We start from the raw sequence: 22602 nt of genomic DNA, 5'->3' as shown, positions 1-22602 counted from the left end.
CAGAAGTTAGATGACTGCACTCTTTCAGCATCATAGGACATTGTGGTTTCTTCTTATGTTTTAAAGAGCGATCTTGGGAAACACTTTTTGCATTATAAGCATTTTCAAATAGAAGCATTTTCAAATATAAGCATTTTCAAAGCAATAAAATACAACCTATAATCCATGTCTTTTCGGAAATAATTGAAAACACATTTAAAGAGTAAAATGCATTACAAAACATAATAAAACCCATTAAAATTGGGTGTTGATCATCATGTGTTTAACCTTTAAATGTGAAAATGTCTAAGTAGGCATGATAGATGGAATGATGGACAGACAGACAAACAGACAGACAGACAGACAGACAGACAGACAGACAGACAGACAGACAGATAGACAGATAGACAGATAGACAGATAGACAGATAGACAGATAGACAGATAGATAGACAGATAGATAGATAGATAGATAGATAGATAGATAGATAGATAGATAGATAGATAGATAGATAGATAGATAGATAGACAGATAGATAGATAGATAGATAGATAGATAGATAGATAGATAGACAGACAGACAGACAGATAGACAGATAGATAGATAGATAGATAGATAGATAGATAGATAGATAGATAGATAGATAGATAAAAAGACAGACAGACAGATAGATAGATAGATAGATAGATAGATAGATAGATAGATAGATAGATAGATAGATAGATAGATAGATAGATAGATAGATAGATAGATAGATAAAAAGACAGACAGATAGATAGATAGATAGATAGACAGATAGATAGATAGATAAAAAGACAGACAGATAGATAGATAGATAGATAGATAGACAGATAGATAGATAGATAGATAGATAGATAGATAGATAGACAGACAGATAGACAGATAGATAGACAGATAGATAGATAGATAGATAGATAGATAGATAGATAGATAGATAGATAGATAGATAGATAGATAGATAGATAGATAGATAGATAGATAGATAGATAGATAGATAGATAGATAGATAGATAGATAGATAGATAGATAGATAGATAGATAGATAGATAGATAGATAGATAGATAGATAGATAGATAGATAGATAGATAGATAGATAAAAAGACAGACAGACAGATAGATAGATAGATAGATAGATAGATAGATAGATAGATAGATAGATAGATAGATAGATAGATAGATAGATAGATAGATAGATAGATAGATAGATAGATAGATAGATAGATAGATAAAAAGACAGACAGACAGATAGATAGATAGATAGATAGATAGATAGATAGATAGATAGATAGATAGATAGATAGATAGATAGATAGATAGATAGATAGATAGATAGATAGATAAAAAGACAGACAGACAGACAGATAGATAGACGGTCTGTTTCTTATTCGAGTGCAGAATAGCAGATCTTCTTCTCTCTGCCTCAAAACATGATCTGAATCTTCTGTCTGGAGTGGTGTCAGTGGTTTTTCCTGTCGCACCGTTGCCATAGAGACCTCTGAGACCAGCACACATATGTGGAACTATTTTGACTACCGTAGTTCTAGTTCTGCACATATGGAATAGTTCATGGCAATGATTAAACAATATGCAAAGAAAAGACAAACGCTGCTCTTTCATGGTTGAATGTCTGGTTATCGTGTCAACAACAGCCTGTCATAACAGTCACTGACTCATGTCTGCCTTTCCATTTACTCTTCAAATACTCAGCAGTGGCTCTGAGGGGGAAAGCAGATCAAAAGCACGAGTGTATCCTGAGTTCTGATGTTACCAGGTCATCAGAGGTCTTAGAAAGCAGTTTTGCACATAGTCCACCTGGGTTTGATTCATATTGTGGTGATTCGCATTAATGCACTTACTTTGTTGTGGCAAAGCATGTCTGAGCTCACATTGCTTTCTCGTTCATACACACAGACGTAAACACTGACACACACTTCACGCTCAGAAAGCACTAGTCTAGACACAGAGAGGGATTAACCCACAGAAAACTCATGAATAGCATTCAATCACTAATTTAACTAATTTGACAGAAATATTTGTACACTTGACCCACAAACCGCTTTGGGAACTTTGAAAGACGGCTTATTTACAATGAATTATCGTACAAATAGATTACAGACAAACAAGTTCACAAGTTCATTCACACAAAACACTGTTCACGGAAATTGTTCAAAAATATATTACAGAGGGATTTATTTATTATAATATTTATGATGTAATATTAGACAAATAAATGTCATAATGAAAATATTATAATAATAAAGGAAATATGATTAGAATAATTAGAATAGTAATACATAATTTATTTATTTATTTATTAAATTTACTACATAACATTATAAAGTTATACATTAAATATTATTATAAAATAAAAGTAAATATTATAAAATGTTTACTTTATGAAAGTATAAACTAAATATGATAAATGTAGAAGTAAATGTTATGATAATAAACTTTATACTAACAGTAAAGTGTTATTAATATTAAAGTGTATTAAAGTAAATGTTGCACTGCAAATATTACAATTATAAAGCAAATATGATGATTGTAACAAAGGTTATATAAGATGTTATTAATGCATATTAAATATTTTTTAGAAAATAAAATAAAATATTATAAAATGCTTACTTTAAACAATTACGTATAAATTATGATAAATCAAAATATTATGATAAATCTTTATGCCACAGAAAAATATTAATAATACCAAAGTATATTAAAGTAAATAGTTTGATGCACATAATTATAAAGTACATGATTACCATAATAAAGACCATAATAATAAATAAGTTATAGATATTATATTTGCTTCCTAATATTATAACATTACACAGAACATTATAGTAAACATTAGAAAAAATATGATGATAAATAAATAACTTACTGAATATTGACTTACTGCACTATTTGTACGAAAACATGGGCAAAAAAAATGTCATTGCGAGGTTTATTTTCAACAGAACTCCTCAAAGTAAAACCCGCCTTAGTATTTTGATTAAAGACTTTCTCATATTTGTGTAAATATTTGCCAGTGGATTCTAGAAGAGCTTCACAGCGTCGATCCTTTCTTAAGTATTTTAACAATGTCAAACATGCTGAAGAACTTCAAAGACTCTGGATTCTTTTAAAAGGCGTATTCAGTGTCCTTTGATAGCTTTGTCAACCAAACCCTGAATGAAGATGCTAGCGTGCCTACCCTTGAAATCCAATATCTGACTGCTCACGAAACCTGCGACAAGCTCCACCAGAGCATTAAACATCAAAATTAAAGCAGAACATGGGACTTCAAAGATAGAGAGGGGAGACGAACCTTAAAATGCAGACGTGGAGGTATAAATCTTTAATATTCCTGTGGGCAAAGAGCCTGTCTTCCTCTCTGTGGAGGCACGGGACGGGACGGTTTTAAGGGAGATTTATGGAACCTTCTCAAATTCCCGCCTGATTCCAGAGCAAACACTTTTGTCCACCTACTCAAGACCAGCTGCATGACCTCGAGGATAAAAATCTCCATTGTTGGACGAGGAACCGTGACAGGCCATCATTCAGGAGAGGTTGACGAGAGGTAAAAAGCAGGCCACTCTTTCCTCACCTCTCTTGTTTGGGCCTTGGCATGAGATTTGAACTTGGAGGATTGTCGTGATATTTGTGTGTGAAGGAACTGGCTGAAATGCGTGGAGTGTAAACAACGTAATCTGCACATCTGCGTGTGTTTCGCATGTAAAAGGCGTGAAAAGAATGTTCTCACCAAAGCCTTGGTCTCGTCCTCGTCCTTGTAGTAGTGCAGCTGGTCTCCTCGGAGGACGAACCAACGCGTGTGCCAGGTCTTCACGAAACCGCCTTGCTTCCGGAGCCAACCGCATCGCAGGACGTCCTGCCTGGCCGACCCGCGCCCGTGCTGAGGGCTGTTGCCCGCGCTGCCAGCCTGCTCTTCCATCAGCGATCCGGGAAAGCTCTCTGTACCCGGGACAGAAGGAGAGACGGTAATGTTTTAGCAGATGATGCAGATGAAAGGCACACGACTAACCTCTCAAGCGGGTGTTTTGGTATTAACACAGAGGAAGGGCGGTGTCGTTGCCCTGTGACACCATACTGCATACATGCGGCATTTGCATTTGTCAAGATAAGCAAATTCTCACAAAACATTAGTTTGGCTTCTAAGGTACAGTCGTGCTCGTTTATTGCGGCCAACAAACATTTGTTCAGATATAAGGGATATCAAAATTTCAGATATAAAAATGAAATGGTCTCTACTTCATAATAGTATAAAGTTACATGTATGTCTATATATATATATATATATATATATATATATATATATATATATATATATATATATATATATACTGTATATATATATTACAATATAGTAAAGTATTAAAACTAAAGCAAATATAATAAATTAAATATTATAATTATAAAAAGATATAATTAATATTATAAGAAAATATGATACTAATAAAAATTATTATAATAACCCATTGATATGCATTTATTAGCTATATTTACTTAATATAATATTTACTTCAGCATTTGGCAGACGCTTTTATCCAAAGCAACTTACAACATTATACATAGTAAATATTATTAAAAATTAAAGTGAATATTATATTATTCTCAACACAGCTGCATTTATTTGACAAAAAAAATACAGTAAAAATTTGTGGAATATTATTACAATTCAACTTTTACAACTTTCTATTTTAATATATTTTAAAACGTTACCTAATCATGTGATGGTAAAGCTGAATTCTCACCAGATATTACCGTGATAGATTGTTTTCAGAATTATTTGATGAATACAGGAGAAAGTTCAACATAAAAGCATTTATTTAAAACAGAAATCTTTTGTAACATAATAAATGTCATAAAAAAAAAACAATTTTATGCATCCTTGCAGAATAAAAGCAAAATAACAAAAGAAAATCTTACTGACTCCAAACTTTTGAATGTTAGTCAATGTGTGTGTGACAAACATTCCATGCATGTATATGTGTGTGTATATGTACAGGTGAAACTCGAAAAACTAGAATATCCTGTACAAGATCATTTATTTCAGTAATTCAACTTAAAAGGTGAAACTAATATATTATCTAGACCCATTACATGCAAAGTGAGATATTTCAAGCCTTTTTTTGTTATAATTTTGATGCTTATGGCTTACAGCTTAAGAAAACCATTTCACAATATCCTAATTTTGAATTTGGGGGTTTCATAATCTGTGAGCCATAATCATCAAAATTATAACAAATAAAGGCTTGAAATATCTCACTTCGCATGTAATGAGTCTATATAATATATTAGTTTCACCTTTTAAGTAGAATTACTGAAATAAATAAACTTTAGCACGATATTCAAATTTTTCGAGTTTCACGTATATATTATTTATTTTTCCCAAAATGTTCAAAATTTAAATTTTTCAGGTAGCGATGAATATAAATCAAAAGCTCAGCAAATGGTCACCAGAGAGGAAGTGACCTCCAGTGCATTTGAACTGTTCTCCTCCACCACTCACTCCCCTATCTCTCCCCTTTCTCTCTCACCTTGCCAAAAGAAAACTCATATGCTGGAATAAGACTGTGTTTTCATGAGTCTACGAGATCTCCAGACCTTCCACAACAACATTCTGCTCAAGAGATTAAAATCGGGGCCGCACACAGAGCCAGGAGACGCCGTCCAGGAACAAAGCATTAAAAATTCAACATCTAAACAGTTGCTGCTTTTGCTGGGAGCTGGAGTTATACGTGTGTATCTGTCCACCACAAGTGCGTCAGCAAAGAGAGACAAGACTGGGAATCACATATCTGCCAAACGGGGCAGTCGGCCAAACACCTGACGTTCATTTAACTGACTGTCTGACAGCCAGACATGAAGGCATGAAATCATAAAAGCTTGTTTTATCTGAGTGTTTATGATTTTAGATGAAATATTTCAGAGAAGGACGGGTGGAAGGTTCTGCCAAGCTAGAATCTTCATGCTAGTGCCCATCGAGACATCAAGATCATGTCACGCGTGTCAGTGTAGATTTGTTACTCACTGCCTCAGCACGTGTGTGTGATGTTTGCTGTTTGTGCGTGTGCTAGTGTGTGTGGGAAACCATTTCCTTTGAGTAAGTTTGTATTTTCTCCCATTCGAATCAAAGAGTGGCACTGGACTTTCAACTGAGGAGACATTCATCACATTAGGTTTTTTTCCCTCAGTACGACCTCATTCTTGTAGAGCAGAACAGAGTCTGTCTGCAGCTTTCAAATCTCTGTGGTGGTGTTGTTGTTGTTGTACCAGACACAAATTTTCCTGTCTTCCTAGAAAGCATGAGCGTCGTAGGTGCTCTTGACTATTCAAAACATTACGCAGTAAAACTGTGCTGAACAAGACAAACTATGCAACAAAAAAATACAGGATTGTCTAGAACTGGTATACAGTAAACATGATAAAATGTGTTAAAGTACACTGACAAAAAAATTCACACAGTATTTACATGTAGTTTGTAAGTTTTGTGTTTTTTAGAGTACCAAAACGTTAGCTTAGCAACATGCTAAAGTTAGAATCAAGTCTGTGTGTTACGTAGAAAATTAACATAAAAGTCTGTTTGTATAGGAGTGTGTGTGTGTGTGTGTGTGTGTGTGTGTGTGTGTGTGTGTGTGTGTGTGTGTGTGTGTGTGTGGTATATTATATAAACACACACTTTTATGTTAGATACGTTTATTCACGATTAATCGATTTGACATCACTTCCATTCATAACTTTGTTTTTGAAAAACAGTCTCTAATACTTAACAAGGCTGCAGTTATTTGATCAAAAGTAAAAACAGAAACATTGTTTACATTTTAATGCATTTAAATTATTCCTGTGATCGAAGCTGAATTTTCAGCATCATTACTCCAGTCTTCAGTGTCAAATGATCCTTCAGAAATCATTCTAATATGCTGATTTGCTGCTCAACATTATTATCAATGTTGTTATGCTGTTTAAAACATCTATGGATTTTGTAAAAATTTCAAAAGAGCAGCATAAAAAAAAAATAGAAATCATTTGTGAAATTATAAATGTCTTAACTCTTACTTTTGATCAATTTAATGCATCATTGTTAAATTAAAGCATTAATTTATTTCTTTAAAAAAAATACAAATCTTACTAACATTTGAACAGTAGCATAGTTAAGATTCAGATTCAGAATCAAGATGCTAACTATTGGAATCATAATTTTCACTATGAACCTTCAATTTTTAGAAGCCTAATCTTGTCCTTATCCTTCATTACCCTGAGAAGATTACTTCAGGATTTATTATCTGATTTTGAGGTGAACATGCCATATCTGCTGAAGAACCGCTACGCTTCATGCAGAGAAAAATAGATAACACATGCAGAGGAAAAAAGTGTAAAGAAGTAATCCTCTTGTTCGTGTCACATTTAGAGGTCAAGGCTTATTTTCTCTTGCGCTGGGCCTCATTAATGATTCAGACAGTGGCAGAGCCAGAACATGTTGAGCCCCAGACAGGCTTTTGAAATACCACCCCTGCATCTAATTTCCTCAAACAGCTTCGGAAATGAACTCAGATGATGGTGTTTCTCAATGCTGACGGCACCGGAGACCCAAAATAAGGTTCAAACGGGGACATGCACACACTGTTTCCCCTTTTTTCTGAAATGATGTAAGTATCAATTGCCAACAGAGCTGACCACATGTGTAAATTTTAACATTTTTTCACATCGGGCCAAAAAATGGCTTCTTTTAAAACAAACATGTTTACATAATGTATTGTAATTGATATATATGTGAGATTGTATTTGTAAATCTTGTGGAATGAATGAAGGGTGTGATCATTGTTGTGCTAAATGTATTATTAACATGTGTATTTAATTTCATTTACTTTTTGTTTTGTTTTTTTTGTTGTAAAACTGTTGACATCAGCCTGCCCAGGGACTACAGGTGAAAATTAGCACAAGTGCTACAACCTGGTAAAATGCATCTCTCCTTTTTAAGGTTAATGTATATTTTGCATTGTCCCTGTTTAAATAAAGTTAATAATAATAATAATATCAATACTTAAGAACTCAACAACTATAAGTAAGCAATTCATATGTTTTATCCCAGAAACCACTGCTCTGTTCATTCACTCTTAAAATTAAAGGTTACAAAAAGGGGGTTTCACAGCAAGAACATAGAAGGACTATTTTGGGTTGAACAAACAACAGTTCACTGAAAAGATAAAAAAATATATTCTTAGTGTGAAGAACTTATTAATAACATAAAGACCCTTTTGTCCAGTGGAAAGGACAGATGTTAAATATTCTTCATGGAACCATAGATGCCAATAAAACTTTTAAGTGCCCTTAAATTAGGCTTTTTTGAATATTACCTAAGAGTTATATTCATAGCTAGAGTAGAGCTATGTAACAATGTAATAAATTTGCATAATGTCCGCCTAAAGTCTCCATTGGCTGCCTGCGAACAATGTCTACTTTGACCGGCCCTTAAACACTAGTTGTAGGCCTGGAAGAGTCTGGTCCGTGTTGTGGACATGTAGAGAAATCCACTTTGCATCCACAGCACTTCAAAAGGATGAAGACTCGCGCTGGAATTGATACATAAAAACCGACACCATTGTTCGTATTACTGAGTATCAAGTACTGAGGAAGACTCCAGAGCTTAAATTCAGACATGGTAATGGCCGTTTCATGCATCACAACAGACGGGGCCATCTGACCAATCAGAGCAGAGAAGATCAATCACAACAGACTGTGCCATCTGACCAATCAGAGTAGAGTAGAACAATCACAACAGACTAGGCCATCTGACCAATCAGAGCAGAGTAGATCAATCACAACAGACTGGGCCATCTGACCAATCAGAGTAGAGTAGAGCAATCACAACAGACTGAGACATCTGACCAATCAGAGCAGAGTAGATCAATCACAACAGACTGGGCCATCTGACCAATCAGAGTAGAGTAGAACAATCATAACAGACTGGGCCATCTGACCAATCAGAGCAGAGTAGATCAATCACAACAGACTGGGCCATCTGACCAATCAGAGTAGAGTAGAACAATCATAACAGACTGGGCCATCTGACCAATCAGAGTAGAGTAGAGCAATCACAACAGACTGAGACATCTGACCAATCAGAGCAGAGTAGATCAATCACAACAGACTGGGCCATCTGACCAATCAGAGTAGAGTAGAGCAATCACAACAGACTGAGACATCTGACCAATCAGAGCAGAGTAGATCAATCACAACAGACTGGGCCATCTGACCAATCAGAGTAGAGTAGAACAATCATAACAGACTGGGCCATCTGACCAATCAGAGCAGAGTAGATTAATCACAACAGACTAGGCCATCTGACCAATCAGAGCAGAGTAGATCAATCACAACAGACTGGACCATCTGACCAATCAGAGCAGAGTAGATTAATCACAACAGACTAGGCCATCTGACCAATCAGAGCAGAGTAGATCAATCACAACAGACTGGGCCATCTGACCAATCAGAGCAGAGTAGATCAATCACAACAGACTGGGCCATCTGACCAATCAGAGCAGAGTAGATTAATCACAACAGACTAGGCCATCTGACCAATCAGAGTAGAGTAGATCAATCACAACAGACTGGGCCATCTGACCAATCAGAGTAGAGTAGGCTCGCAGAAAGGAGGGGTTTAGAGAGACTGAATCTTCAAACGAACCATTTTGCAATGTACAGAATGTGCAATGTATATTATGAGAAAATGCAAGTTTTTTTGACCTTGGAAGGATGCATGTAAACCTATTGTAGGAGATCTCCAAAACAACATTAGGAAACTTTAAAGGGGTGGTTGATTATGATTTCACTTTTCTAACTTAGTTATTAGTGTGTGATGTTGCTGTTTGAGTATAAACAACATCTGCAAAGTTACAACGCTCAAAGTTCAAAGCTAAGGAAGATATTTGCTTTTAAAGAAATAGTTTTTTAAGGACTACAACAAACGGCTGGTAGGGACGACACGACATTCCTCCAGGCTTAGTGAAATCACCAACGCGATTTATAGATTGTCATGCCAGAATATGCTAATCAACGACTAGAAGATAGTTAACTCAACATCAGCTACATAAATTCATCTACTAACCATTCACCTACTAACTCATTTGCATTTAAAGGGACAGACACAAAATGAGGCGTTTTTGCTCACCCTCAAAAATGGACAATTTTAACATGCTATATAAAAATATCTGTGGGGTATTTTGAGCTAAAACTTCACACACACACACACTCAGGGGACATCAAAGACTTATTTTACATCTTGTGAAAAGGGCATTATACCCCCCCTTTAAAATAGAATAAAAGTGTTTGACCAAAATTGGCATACATTTTACCGATAACAACTTTTTTGTACTCTCTCAGAAGTCAGATTCATTCTGAATTGGTTCATTGAGATGGTTCATGTACATGAACTGATTCAAATAATGATTCAAGTCACTCCACAGAATTTTAGGAATATTTAGTTAAATGCTGATGCGATGAGTTTTTTAGTTGTATTTTGTGTACATTTATCTTGTGGGAAAGTAGCTGGACTTTATAGTTATAATGCTGTATAGTGTTGTTTCCTGCAGTAAAAGTAATTTCACAGTGAGAAAAGCAGCACTGCCACGTTATCATCTCCACAGAGGTGGCGGTGTGTGTAAGTGTGTGGGTTACGATGAACTCCAGATGTGCTGCCTTAGCAGTCTGTTCGACTACCGTAGCGTGCTTAGCAAGTGCAGGGCTGCGGAGCGGAGAGAGACCCTGCTGATGGCTCTGATGTACTGCCATCACACACACTAAAGCTATGTTTGGAATCGCATACTGTCACACTACTCTTATTATTTCTGCAGCATTCAGTATGTAAATTGTGGGCAGTATGCAAATTTTCAATATGCATGGAATATCCAGATGACACTAAATTTGCCAAAGTACACAGCATACAGCTTGAGCACACATTGCATGGAATACTGTATGCCAGATTGTAATGTACAATTGACTTTACATTTCCAAAAGTGAACCCACAGCCACAATATTTTCTTGAATTATTATCTAATCTGACTGCCCAGAGTTTAGGTCAACAACATGAACTCAAAATTGACCCCATTTACTTCCATAATCTTTTTTTCATTTGTGTCTATTATTCCAAAAACAACACATGAACTTTAGTGATAGGACACATGAACTTTAGTGAACACGAACCGATAGTGGATTTTACCGATAACGATAAGTAGGTTGGCCCACACTGGCCGATAACAGGGATTCTGAATGAAAAACAAAACAAAAACATAAAACATAAAATAGTGCTGAACTTTATTACAAAAATTGAAAAACAATTCTGAACCATGAAAATGTACTGTACTTTTTAAATATAAAAAAATATTAATTTATTAATAATACCTTGATCATTATTTATGTTAGTTCATAGTGCATTAACTAAAGTTACAAGACACAACAGGGGTGGTATAATGCCCTTTTCACAAGATGTAAAATAAATCTCTGATGTCCCCAGAGTGTGTGTGTGAAGTTTTAGCACAAAATACCCCACGGATATTTTTATAAAGCATGTTAAAGTTGTCACTTTTTTGAGAGTTTGCAAAAATGCACCGTTTTGTGCCTGGCCCTTTAAATGCAAATGAGCTGCTGCAGAAGGCGGGGTTTCAAGAGCTCATGTGTGTTAGCAGCTGCGATTACCTCACGCAGACACACTAAAATGACAGTTCTGTTCTCTCTTAAATGTTAAAACGGAGTCAGACAATAGGAGGAATGGTATCAAACATGTTGTCTACTCCAGACCTCCACCAACTCCCAACAGTGGAGAGAATTTAATTGGAAGTGTTTTATGAGGTTTTTTTATCACTCCTTATCTAAAGAGAAAACAACTTGGGATACCTCAAGACTGTTGGAGGGACTGTGGTAGTACAGACGCAAACCACGCCCACATCTTCTGGACATGTCCTAAAATTCAACCATTTTGGACTGTCGTTAACAATACTTTACAGAAGGTGCTGGGGTACAATATCCCAAAGGAATGTAAAGTTATGTTTCTCGGAAACATCACAGAAAGTGTGCGGAAGGAGGACCTGTATTTATCCAAGATTTTATTATCCGCGGCCCAAAAGGGTATTACTAGATTTTGGCTCCAATCGAACATCCCAGATCTACAGCAATGGACAAGTTTAATTCAAAGCATTTTTATAATGGAAAAATTAACCTACACTATAAGGTTAAGAGAATCATCATTTAAGGAAAAATTGAGAAAATGGACCCATATTCTGGCCCTATATTGTTCTACCAAATACAACTGTATACTGTATGTTAATTTTGTGAGATTCTAATGATTGGGTTTCTGGGAAGCTTGTGCAAAAGATGGTATATAAGGTTTATATATAAGGTTTATTGAAAAGTGATTCCGATGTTTACAACTAGACTTTTTGTTTCAATTGTACTAGGTAACTCCTCCTTGGCCTCCTTTGATTTTGTTCAATGTATGTTTTTCTTTTTTCTTTTCCTTTTTTTGTTGTTGTTGTTGTCATAAAAGTGTTATCTGTCATAAAAATGAAAGTAAAAAAAAAAAAAAGATTTAAGTCAGACAAAGATGGAGAGATTTAAGAAGTGACAACATGTGAATGCAACAGGACGTCTCTGAATGGTTAGTTGATGTATTTATGTTGCTGATGTGGTCTGCTTATGTGATCTTCAAACAGAATATTCTGTCATGGTAATCTATAAATCGCTCGTATATGAACTGTGGTGAGATGCACACAGAGTGACTTTCTATTGCACGTGAAAAGACGGATGCTGAAGTTTGAGCTGACTCACAAATGTACTCGACTACAACAACTCTTCCTCTTCTCAACATGGCGTGTTCCCGGGGGCAGGGCTTATGTCCATTTTAGGGTTGCTGATGTCACTAACCCGGGAGGAATGTCGTGTAGTCCCTACCAGCCGTTTGTTGTAGTAGTCCTTTTCTTTAAAAGCAAATCTCTTCCTTTGCTTTGAACTTTGAGCATTGTAACTTTGCAGATGTTGTTTATGCTCAAACAGCAACATACACACTAACTAAAGTTAGAAAAGTGAAATCAAAATCAACCACCCCTTTAACAATGAACAATACTTTTACTCACCTTAGTTAATGTTACAAGTGGAATCTTATTGTAAAGTGTTGCCATTTTTTAGTGTTGTAGTACTCGAGACCGGTCTTTCTCGAGTGATGGTCTCGGTCTCGTCTCGGACTCGACCGCATTTGTACTTGGTCTTGTCACGGTCTCGGACATTGAGGACTCGGGATTTTTTTTCAAGACCAGTCGAGACCATAACTGTGGAAATATCACTAAATTGCCAGTATTTGTCTCATTTTTTTTTTAACATCCTTGCTTTTATTGGATGTAAAACGAAAAAAGGTAAGCTAACGTTATGTCTAAGTGATGTTAGCAAAGCTGGCTAGCTAACGTTAGCAATCCAAAGCAAATTTTTGTCCCGCCATAGTCTTATTTCATATGTGAGTAGGCTAATGTAGACGAACTGCTGCGCGTGTGACAGGGCGCAACTGAAGAACGAGCAGAGAGAGAGAGAGAGAGAGAGAGAGCCTCGGTCGCGCGCGCGGGCACTTTCTCTTCGGAGCCAGGCGAAAGTATAAACAAGGCTTCACCGTCTCCTAAGCGCTGTCTTGCTCTCTCTCCCTGGCACATATTAAGCAAGTTTCTGAGCATCTACATTTTACATAGACTTACTGTATTCATATTCAGCTTTACAAACCCCTGGGTGAATGTTTAGATGTTGCTGTATAGATTGACTTTAAAGTTAATGTTTTAAAGTAAGTAATAACTCAAAACAACCATTGAATATGTATCTTGGGCATTTTTGCACACTGTTTAAGATGCTGGATATAATTTACTGTTTTTATAGCTTTTGTGGTGTTGTGCAACTAATCATCTATGCGTTTATCCATTGCAGTGAGCTTAAATTTATGAAGAGTGTTTTGCCACTGCAGTTTGATAAGGTTTAGCATATGATGAAACTGCTCCCAATAAAAATCAATTTCGTACTTTTATAAATCACATGCAGTTAGGCCACTGACTTTCTGACCTCTTTGTATTAGATATCTTTTGTTGCTTTGATTACACATAAAAGCTATAAAAGACTCTTACTTACAATAGTTGTTCCTAAACATCAACATTTCACATAGAATTACTGTATTCATTACAATACACAGCTTTTCTGCATTTTAAATGTTGAATGTTTGGCTTTTTTTTTTTTTTTACACATTTAGCTAGGCTATAAGGTTACAAAAAAAAAAAAGGATTGTAGTGGTTTAAAAACAACATAACTTTATGTATTGTTTCGAAAAGGCGGAGAAAAGTGAAGACTTTAGTGATGAACAATGAATAATTGTTTTACATTCTGTACTAAATGATGGAAGTCACCCAGGAGTATTGAATAAAGATGGTTAAGTTTATTTCAGCTTTGAGTGTTTAATATCTAGGTGTTTTTATGGGAATGTGGATCTTTCAGATCAATTTGAGAAGCTCTTTTGATCATGTTTCACATTTTATTGTGTCATGTAGTGTGGGGCGCTGGTCTTGGTCTTGACTCGGTCTCGCCCTCCCTCGGTCTTGGTCTCGACTTGGTCTCAGCCCCTAAAAGTCTTGGTCTTGTCTCGGTCTCGATACACTCTGGTCTTGGTCTTGTCTTGGTCTCGGGTTAGGTGGTCTTGACTACAACACTACCATTTTTATATAAATCTACACAGCTTACAGACTCCCATAAACATCTACACAAAGGCCATAGCACTAAAATTGTAAGTATACTCTCTCACTTCTATTTTAGAACACTTGATTATCTATTCAAAATAGCAAAATATGTGTCACAGTGTCAATAAAAAAAGAACTGAAATCAAATGCGTTTCTAATTTGTTTACATGTGTCTGTCTCGGCATATCACTTGCTTTTTTCACTGCATAACTAAAGCAACCAGCTCGATATAAACTAATGCAAATAGGTGACAACAATCGTGACATTAAACACTTGGGTCAGACTTGTGTGTATTTTTTTCAGTTTTAACCGCTTGAGGTAGGCTACTAATGTTAGCGTCATATTGACAATACCATATGAGATTATGTGACAACAATGTCGCATACTACAGCTTGAAAAGTCATATCTTTGACAATGTGTACTGTTTCACATACTATTTTTTTAAGTATCCAGTCAGGATTTAATTCAGAAAATATCCTTACACAAATATATAAATAAACCAACTGTTTTAATTACCTGTCTCCAATACAATAGAGCCAGTCTACATAGATGCCATTAATGTTTAGAGATTTGACTGGTTTGAATGAGTCTATGAATACAGCGCAGCGGAGTAAAACACTGACAATATGCCAAGTCTAAGGCTCTGTGATATATTAGTGCTGTCTGCTGTCTGTGTGGGGCGTCACTGAAGTTTCCCATCTATAAACTCCTCTCTGAAGACCCAACAGCTGCGACAGGGACGCTGGGAATGCTAAAACCATCAAACACAGACTCTTACCACAATAATCAGAGACAAAAACTCTATTACATATTACAGAAACAACTTTTTATCTCTCTCTCAAATAAAAAAAACGGCCTGGATGCGTTGGAGATGCCGAATATAATTTATAAAATATTTGATTGTTGTTCTTATTAGTGATGCTTGGTGAATAACCACCTAACAAACATTTATAACACCCTAGCAACCGCAAAACAACATCTCGGCAACCACTCACAACACACTAGCCACTTTGCAGCGGGTTTAGCTTGTTTAAGCACCACTCACATTTTCCACAGAAAATGTAAAACATAGTTTTCGGTTTGCTTTGTACAAAAACAACATGAGGCTACATAACACATCCTCATGCGTTTAATCATGGAAACACACATATTAGAGAGGTGAATGAAATCTAATGTCTTTGCTAGTCGAGCGACACTCAATTTTCCTGTTTGCATAATTTCCTTTTGTACAATTTAGTAAAGCCCTGTTCTTTTCCTCAATTATCATGTCAAACAACTGATGAGGCTAATGGGATAACAAGATAATAGCGGAGGTGACAAGATGGGCGTTGAGTGGGGCGCTTGTCTACAGTATGAATGAGTGAGTGAGTGTGTGTGTGTGTTTGTGTGTACTTATGTGGGCAGATGATTGGACTTCTGATGACGGAGACAGACGTGTCCTCCCGCACAGCCTCTCTGTCTGGCATAAAGGAGTTTATTGATGAGCTTCATGAATTAAATATCCCCTGCAGTCTGCTAAATAGAAGTGCATTATTAATACTCATCTTTATCAGATCTCCAGTTTTTTTTCTAGTTTAAAAGTTCAGAAAGCAAAACAATGAGGAATGGATATGAATTAATAAAGGAATACATACTTACGCAAACATGCATGCATACATATTTGTATAACATACATATTTATCACATTACATATCAATGCAGACATGCCATTTTGGTCAAGTCAAGACATAATTTCATTAAGGATGAACGATATACCATAGTGGTTTTTATTTTATTTTATCATTATCAGCCAATAGACACAATATTGTCCAAACACTTTTTTTTCTTCTTTTTTTATAATCACTAATATTGGCTTATTGTGTATGACTATTTTTATATTTAGATGAGCCCTACAATCCTCTAGCACTGCACTTAAATGTCTAAAATATACATTTATTATATGTAAAACATGTATTTTATTGAAAAACATTGTTACATTTTGAAATGTTTAACACAGTTAATTATAATGTGATGCCTAAATTACCCTGTAGAATTTAAAACAACTGATTTTAGTTTTTAATGTTCTTATTCAAATGTGTATGTTTATCGGTTAATTATCGGTTAATTATCGGAGTGTCATATTGGAAAAATTGATATGTCATGCATACCTACATTTCAATAATAATATATTTCAAATCAGCAATACAATCTGACAACAATGATATCATGCTTTTTGGTTCTTTAGCTCAATATATGCTAAAGAAGAAAAAATAAATAATAATAATGTATAATGTTCTCCCTTACACTGACCTTATACAGCAGTCTACAGTTGTTTATTTTTTATTCACAATTCTGAAATCCTACACTGAATATCTCACACTCTTTGACCTTGGGACTGTGTATGTGTGTTTGTCTGAGTCTGGTGTGGGAATATGAGAACAATGTCCATTAACAGGAACATGCATGCAAGAAAATCTCCAGAGGGAACAAAATCCCATGTTTATGGAAAGGAGAAGATGGTTAGACACACAAGACTGCGGCTCTGACCGGGACACACTGATCTAAAACCTAATGAAAATTCATAGTTCGTTTAACAGTGTTATTTGTACTTCAGACTATATGGTAACCAAACAATACACCAACGGCTCCTCATTAACAAGATTACATTCATAAATATGGTTACTTTACAGCTAACTATGGTAATTTTGTTATGAAAAAACAGTAGAGTAAATACAAAAATCCCTCACTCCCTCGCTTCCTTAAATTATTATAATTATTGAGGGAATCTATAACATTTCCACCAAAATAGCATATTGTGAGTGATTTGCATGCAAAATGCAAATGCCTAACATGTAAATATTCAGAAATTTTCTCAAAACCTGCGTACCATCTGCAAGGTCCAAGATTATCATGTACAACCTCCAAGACCAAACTTCTGAAACCCCACAAGTCTTTTCTTATTTTTAACAGCCAACAATTTAAATTTAGCTTATTTTTTCAGAGACATTGACACTTTTTCATCTTAGTCTCTGAATTCTGCAAATGAAGAAAACCAACAGCTTCAAATAAAAGCCCCGGCTAAACCATGACTTACATTCACAATGACGTTCTATGACCAGGACATCTGTGTGTTTGCTAAGAAGCGTTCTCTGCAGAAACTGCAGCATGCCTGTGAAAGTGTAACATTAACATGCAGATCCAGTCATTCACTGCGGTGAATCCTCAGCCAGTGACTCCACACACTTTATTAATCGCTCCTGATCAATCTCAAAGAACAAATAAACATTTTAAGCCATCCATTTGGAACAAGTAAACAATGCACTCAGAGACCACTGGCTTTCATTACAATTAAATGGACAGAAAACGACATGTGTGTATGTCTGCCAACATCAATCAATGAAGAACACAAAGATCCCATGGGATGTTATGTTCCGATGTGGTATTATGTCTAATAGAGGATTTTAAATGCATGTCAATGTTTGGCTTGTGTTCCCTGGCACACGAATAAAGAAAACATCCCGTTTAGTTTTCTGTAACATACATCTCAATCAGATATAATGGATTACTTGACGAGACTTTTCGTGCGAGAACTTGGAAACTAAAGCAGACAGGACAAGTTTTCCCTGAGGATGTCAGGTAAATGTGTGTCTCGCAAACATGGATTTTGTGATTTCAGTCCCAATAACCTATTGTGTTATGGGCAAACTTGGGCATCCTGCGACAAATTTGATCCCGCCTGGACAAAAACCTCTTTATACTCTTCATTTATTTTAACCTCCTTTGAAACTAAAGGTCTTTTTTGTGTGTGCGTGAATCTTCTGACTACATGTTCATTGATATACTTTCCAACATGCTGAGTAAATAAGCAAGATGTGTCATTATTTATTTGTCCAGCAATAAATATTTCAACGAATTAATTTGCTCAGCGAGATCCTAAAAAACATCACCACCTGTAGAAGAAAAGTTCATCCTAATGTATATATGCGATGTATCATGCTTATGAATTGTGATCTGACACATTTTGGACTCATTTGAGATCTGGCTCTTGTAGCATCTGCTCACGCTTAGAACTCTTTTGCTTGCTAAGCATGTTTGCTCTGCACATGGGAATGTGACAGGGTTGAGCACACAGAGCAGGCCTCGGTGTTTGACACGGCTTTGTTTGGCCCTTTTATTACTGGGAACCACTTTCTCCAGCTCATGAGAGAGAGAAGAAAAGAAAGAGAGAGAGAGATCTGGCCACCTGGACTATAGTTTTAGGCATTATAAGCATATACTGGAAGACTATGAGATATCTGAACTATCTGAGATATCTGGCTAAATTCTAAGGCAGCATCTCGTGTATCTTATGCAGATTTCAGAATGCACTGCAATGAGAACTATGAAAATGTTTAGCCAAGATGGTTAATGGATGCAAAATGTATTAGTACAACGTAAAATATCAAATGTAGTTTAAATGGCAATCAACAATTATTTGTGTTGTATCATTTCACACACACACACACACACACACACAACCTTAACCGTCTTTCAATGATAAAAAAATAAATAAAAAATTATACTTTTATGCAACAAGAATGCCTTAAATTGTTCAATAATTTAAAAAAAGCCAAGTTTCAGCCTATATCGGCCTTGCCCTTGGCTATATATCGGTCATAGATTCCACAAAAACATTAACCAGCACAAATGTTTTCAAAATGGATTTTTATAACAAATGCATATTAAAGGGCATGCAAAATTCACTTTTACATGGTGTTTGAACATAAATGTGTGTTGGCAGTGTGTGTACACAACCACCCTATAATGATAAAAATCCAACCAGTGTTTTTTTTTTTAAATCCCCATAAATCATAAGTACTCTCTCAGAACGAGCTGTTCTCAGAATCAATGCAATGTGACGAAGAATTGCACAAGCCCCGCCCACGACTGTTGATTGACACTGCAGTTTGAGCATAGACCCGCCCTGAGTGAGCTGGACACAGTCCGCCATTGTTTTGCCGCTAGAGCAGCAGTAGAACGTCTCCGAAAGCGATTGAGGGGTTTTGTTTTTTGGATGTTAGAATAAACATAGCAGTCTTAATTTACTCTCGTTGTTACTCGAGGATTGATCAGTACAACTGCTCTCGTGATCCAGCTTACAGTCTCCGGAGCGACAGGACTAACGTTACTGATCACGGCAGAAATGAAAGTGAGAGCGAGCACTTTATGACAGCTCGAGCTCATCAAGTCGTTTTACAGATATAGAGTTTACCAGTTTATAAAGCACCCACTGAAAAGGTGTGTATATATTTGTTTACTGTTAGTTGTAACAAGTGTTTTGAGTTTATGGTTAAGACTTAATGCGCACTTCTTATACTGTGTTTATTCTTCCAGTGATTTTCTGCAGTAAAACTAACGCTTCATCTTTTGTGTGATGTACAATAAACTTAATTGAACTCATCAGTATATTTTGGTCATCATTCAGACAGGGTTAACTACAGCAGGCTTGTATTTATAGTGGAGCAGATGGCATATATAAGTTATAAACGTAATTAAAATAAACATGTTCTATCTCTATTCAGCATATATTCTCTAGCTCTGTGGGCATTATTGTCCGACTCGAACACTGTTACTGTGAGTTTCTGTTTTGATATTATCATCTTTCTGTGAGATGAGATTGTCCTGGCTCTGAGGCGAGCTGGTAGGCTCCGCCCTCATTCACTTTTAAAGGAGACACTAAAACGGAGTGTTTTTCTCAGCCCCCCAAAAATTAAAATTAAAACATGCTGTAAAAAAAATTCTGTGGGGTATTTTGAGCTGAAACTTCACATACACACTCTGGGGACATCGGAGACTTTCTTTACATCTTGTGAAAAGGGGAATAATAGGTGCCCTTTAAAATAATTTCTAAAGGATCTTGTGACACTGAGGACTGGGGTAATGATGCTGAAAATTCACATTTGGTATTACAGGAACAAAAAGGAAAAAAATAGAATCCAAAATATGATTTTAATTTGTAATAATATTTCACAATTTTACCAGTACATTACTATTTTTGATCAAATAAATGCAGCATAAGAGACTTTCAACAACGTCAAAAATATAGCAAGCCCAAATGTTTGAACAGTAGTGTATAAAAGGAAGTGTATTATAGATACTATCAACTAAAAAAACCACTAGCAACCTCGTACCCATTGGTCTTAGCGAAAAGTTCAGTGCATCTGCACCAGATTCATCAACTAGTGCTTTCATTTAAACAGCCATTGCTTGTGCTAAACCAGAACCACTGACAAAAAACCCCACAAAACATTGCTTATTAAAGGGGCGTTAAGATGGCCATTAATCTGCCATTTTCAGTTGCCCCAAAGGGCAGTAAATCCCTTGTGTGGTCATGCATTCTTTATATCAGCCAGATCTTTGTGTGTCTATAAGTGAGTGGTCTAAAACAGGCACGTCGTGGGCTTTATCTCAGCCATCTGTCCGTCTGTCTGCCTGTCTGTGCTTCAGTCTGACAGCTGCTGGTCACTTCTGTCTACTGCTCCTGACAGCTAATGCTGCCTGCTAATGCTGACGGCCACATTCAGCCCAATTGACCGTGAAACACAAAGCCCTGGTACCCAGACCAGAGAGCATTAGAGATATTGATGTCTGAAAAGACACACAGAAAGTAGAGAGGAGAAAGAATTATGCATTTTAGCCACGTTATGACCTTGCGTGTAAGGTTGCGTAACAAGATTTTAGCACAGAAAATAGAAGGAAAGACATTCAATGCATGTATCCTTTATGAATCAATCCCAGAATGCATTGCAATGGGCTCAGTGAAAAAAAAGCATTAATTCAGTGTTAAAAGACATAGAAAAAAACAGTGACATTTATTAAAAGATAATTTCTTTTGATATTATTAACTGACATAAGGATATCAGAATATAAGAATATGTGTCTGCTGAAGAATCCTCATATTTAGAGGGTTTCTGGCACTGATGGATAAGTGTGTTGATATGGAGAGAACCTGCCAAAACCACAGAGTGCTGCGAGATACGTCTTTCTGGAAGTGTGGTCAGGGTTTGACTGACACATGCATGTGGCATAGGAATCAAGTGAGTATGATGTCATAAGGGCATGCTGCTTCCTTTCACCTATTTTAGAAGATTTAGCAAAAGTAGGGTTCCACTTCCTGTTTCTATTTTAACTACATCTACATTTCAATAGTCATTTAAAGAGATTTTAGATTATGTTTTTTTTAATATGTCAGGAGTTGCACTACCATTCAAATGTGCAAGATCAGTTCGATTTTATTTTTAATTTTTTAAAGAAATTAGTGGTTTTATTCAGCAAGGGATCAAAAGTGACAGTAAAAACGTTTTATATTTATTACAAAAGATACACATTCCAAATAAATGCTGTTCTTTTGAACTTTCTTTTCACCGTAAAATCCTGGGAAAAATTATCTGTTTCCACAAAAATGAAAGTGGATGGAGACTGGAGCTGTTAAGCTCCAAAAAGGACACAAAACTATCATACAATGCAAGTACCGTCAGTATGGCTAATTCAACTAACAGTTGTAAGATACTTATATATTTTTTAAAGTATTTTAGGAACTGGTGGTCATTCTGCATAACTTTTGTGTTCCACAGAGTAGATTAAACATTCTAATGTTTTAATCGTTACATCGAGAACATGATGACAGAATTTTCAAGATTGGTGAACTTTAATGAGAAATTAAAAAAGGTCATATATAAATATCTTTCACATTGCCACAAGTCATGTTCTAAATAGCACAATGCCATATGGTTATTAAAATAAACTCCCCTAGAGGAATCCTTCTTACATCTGTGCAAAACCACACATCTAGGCATATGACTGTCTGAGTCATTTGGGGAAGTTTTAGCAGAA

General features: G+C 35.9%; 1 protein-coding gene across 3 annotated transcripts in view; it reads right to left on the bottom strand.

Annotated features, from left to right (window-relative positions):
- arhgap24 (Rho GTPase activating protein 24) overlaps positions 1–22602 on the bottom strand; it is a 122792-nt gene that overhangs the window by 85695 nt on the left and 14495 nt on the right. For all 3 annotated transcript variants that reach the window (XM_079584975.1, XM_079584977.1, XM_079584976.1), the window contains one exon: positions 3744–3952. In XM_079584975.1, the coding sequence (XP_079441101.1) occupies positions 3744–3932 (189 nt within the window). In that variant the 5' untranslated portion in view covers positions 3933–3952. The remainder of the gene's footprint in view (positions 1–3743; positions 3953–22602) is intronic.

Source organism: Phoxinus phoxinus (genome assembly GCF_949152265.1).
Source record: "Phoxinus phoxinus genome assembly, chromosome: 17".
In the NCBI taxonomy this organism is placed as follows: domain Eukaryota; kingdom Metazoa; phylum Chordata; class Actinopteri; order Cypriniformes; family Leuciscidae; genus Phoxinus; species Phoxinus phoxinus.
The sequence above is the reverse complement of the archived record's forward strand: the minus strand, read 5'-3'. Positions and strand labels throughout refer to the sequence as shown.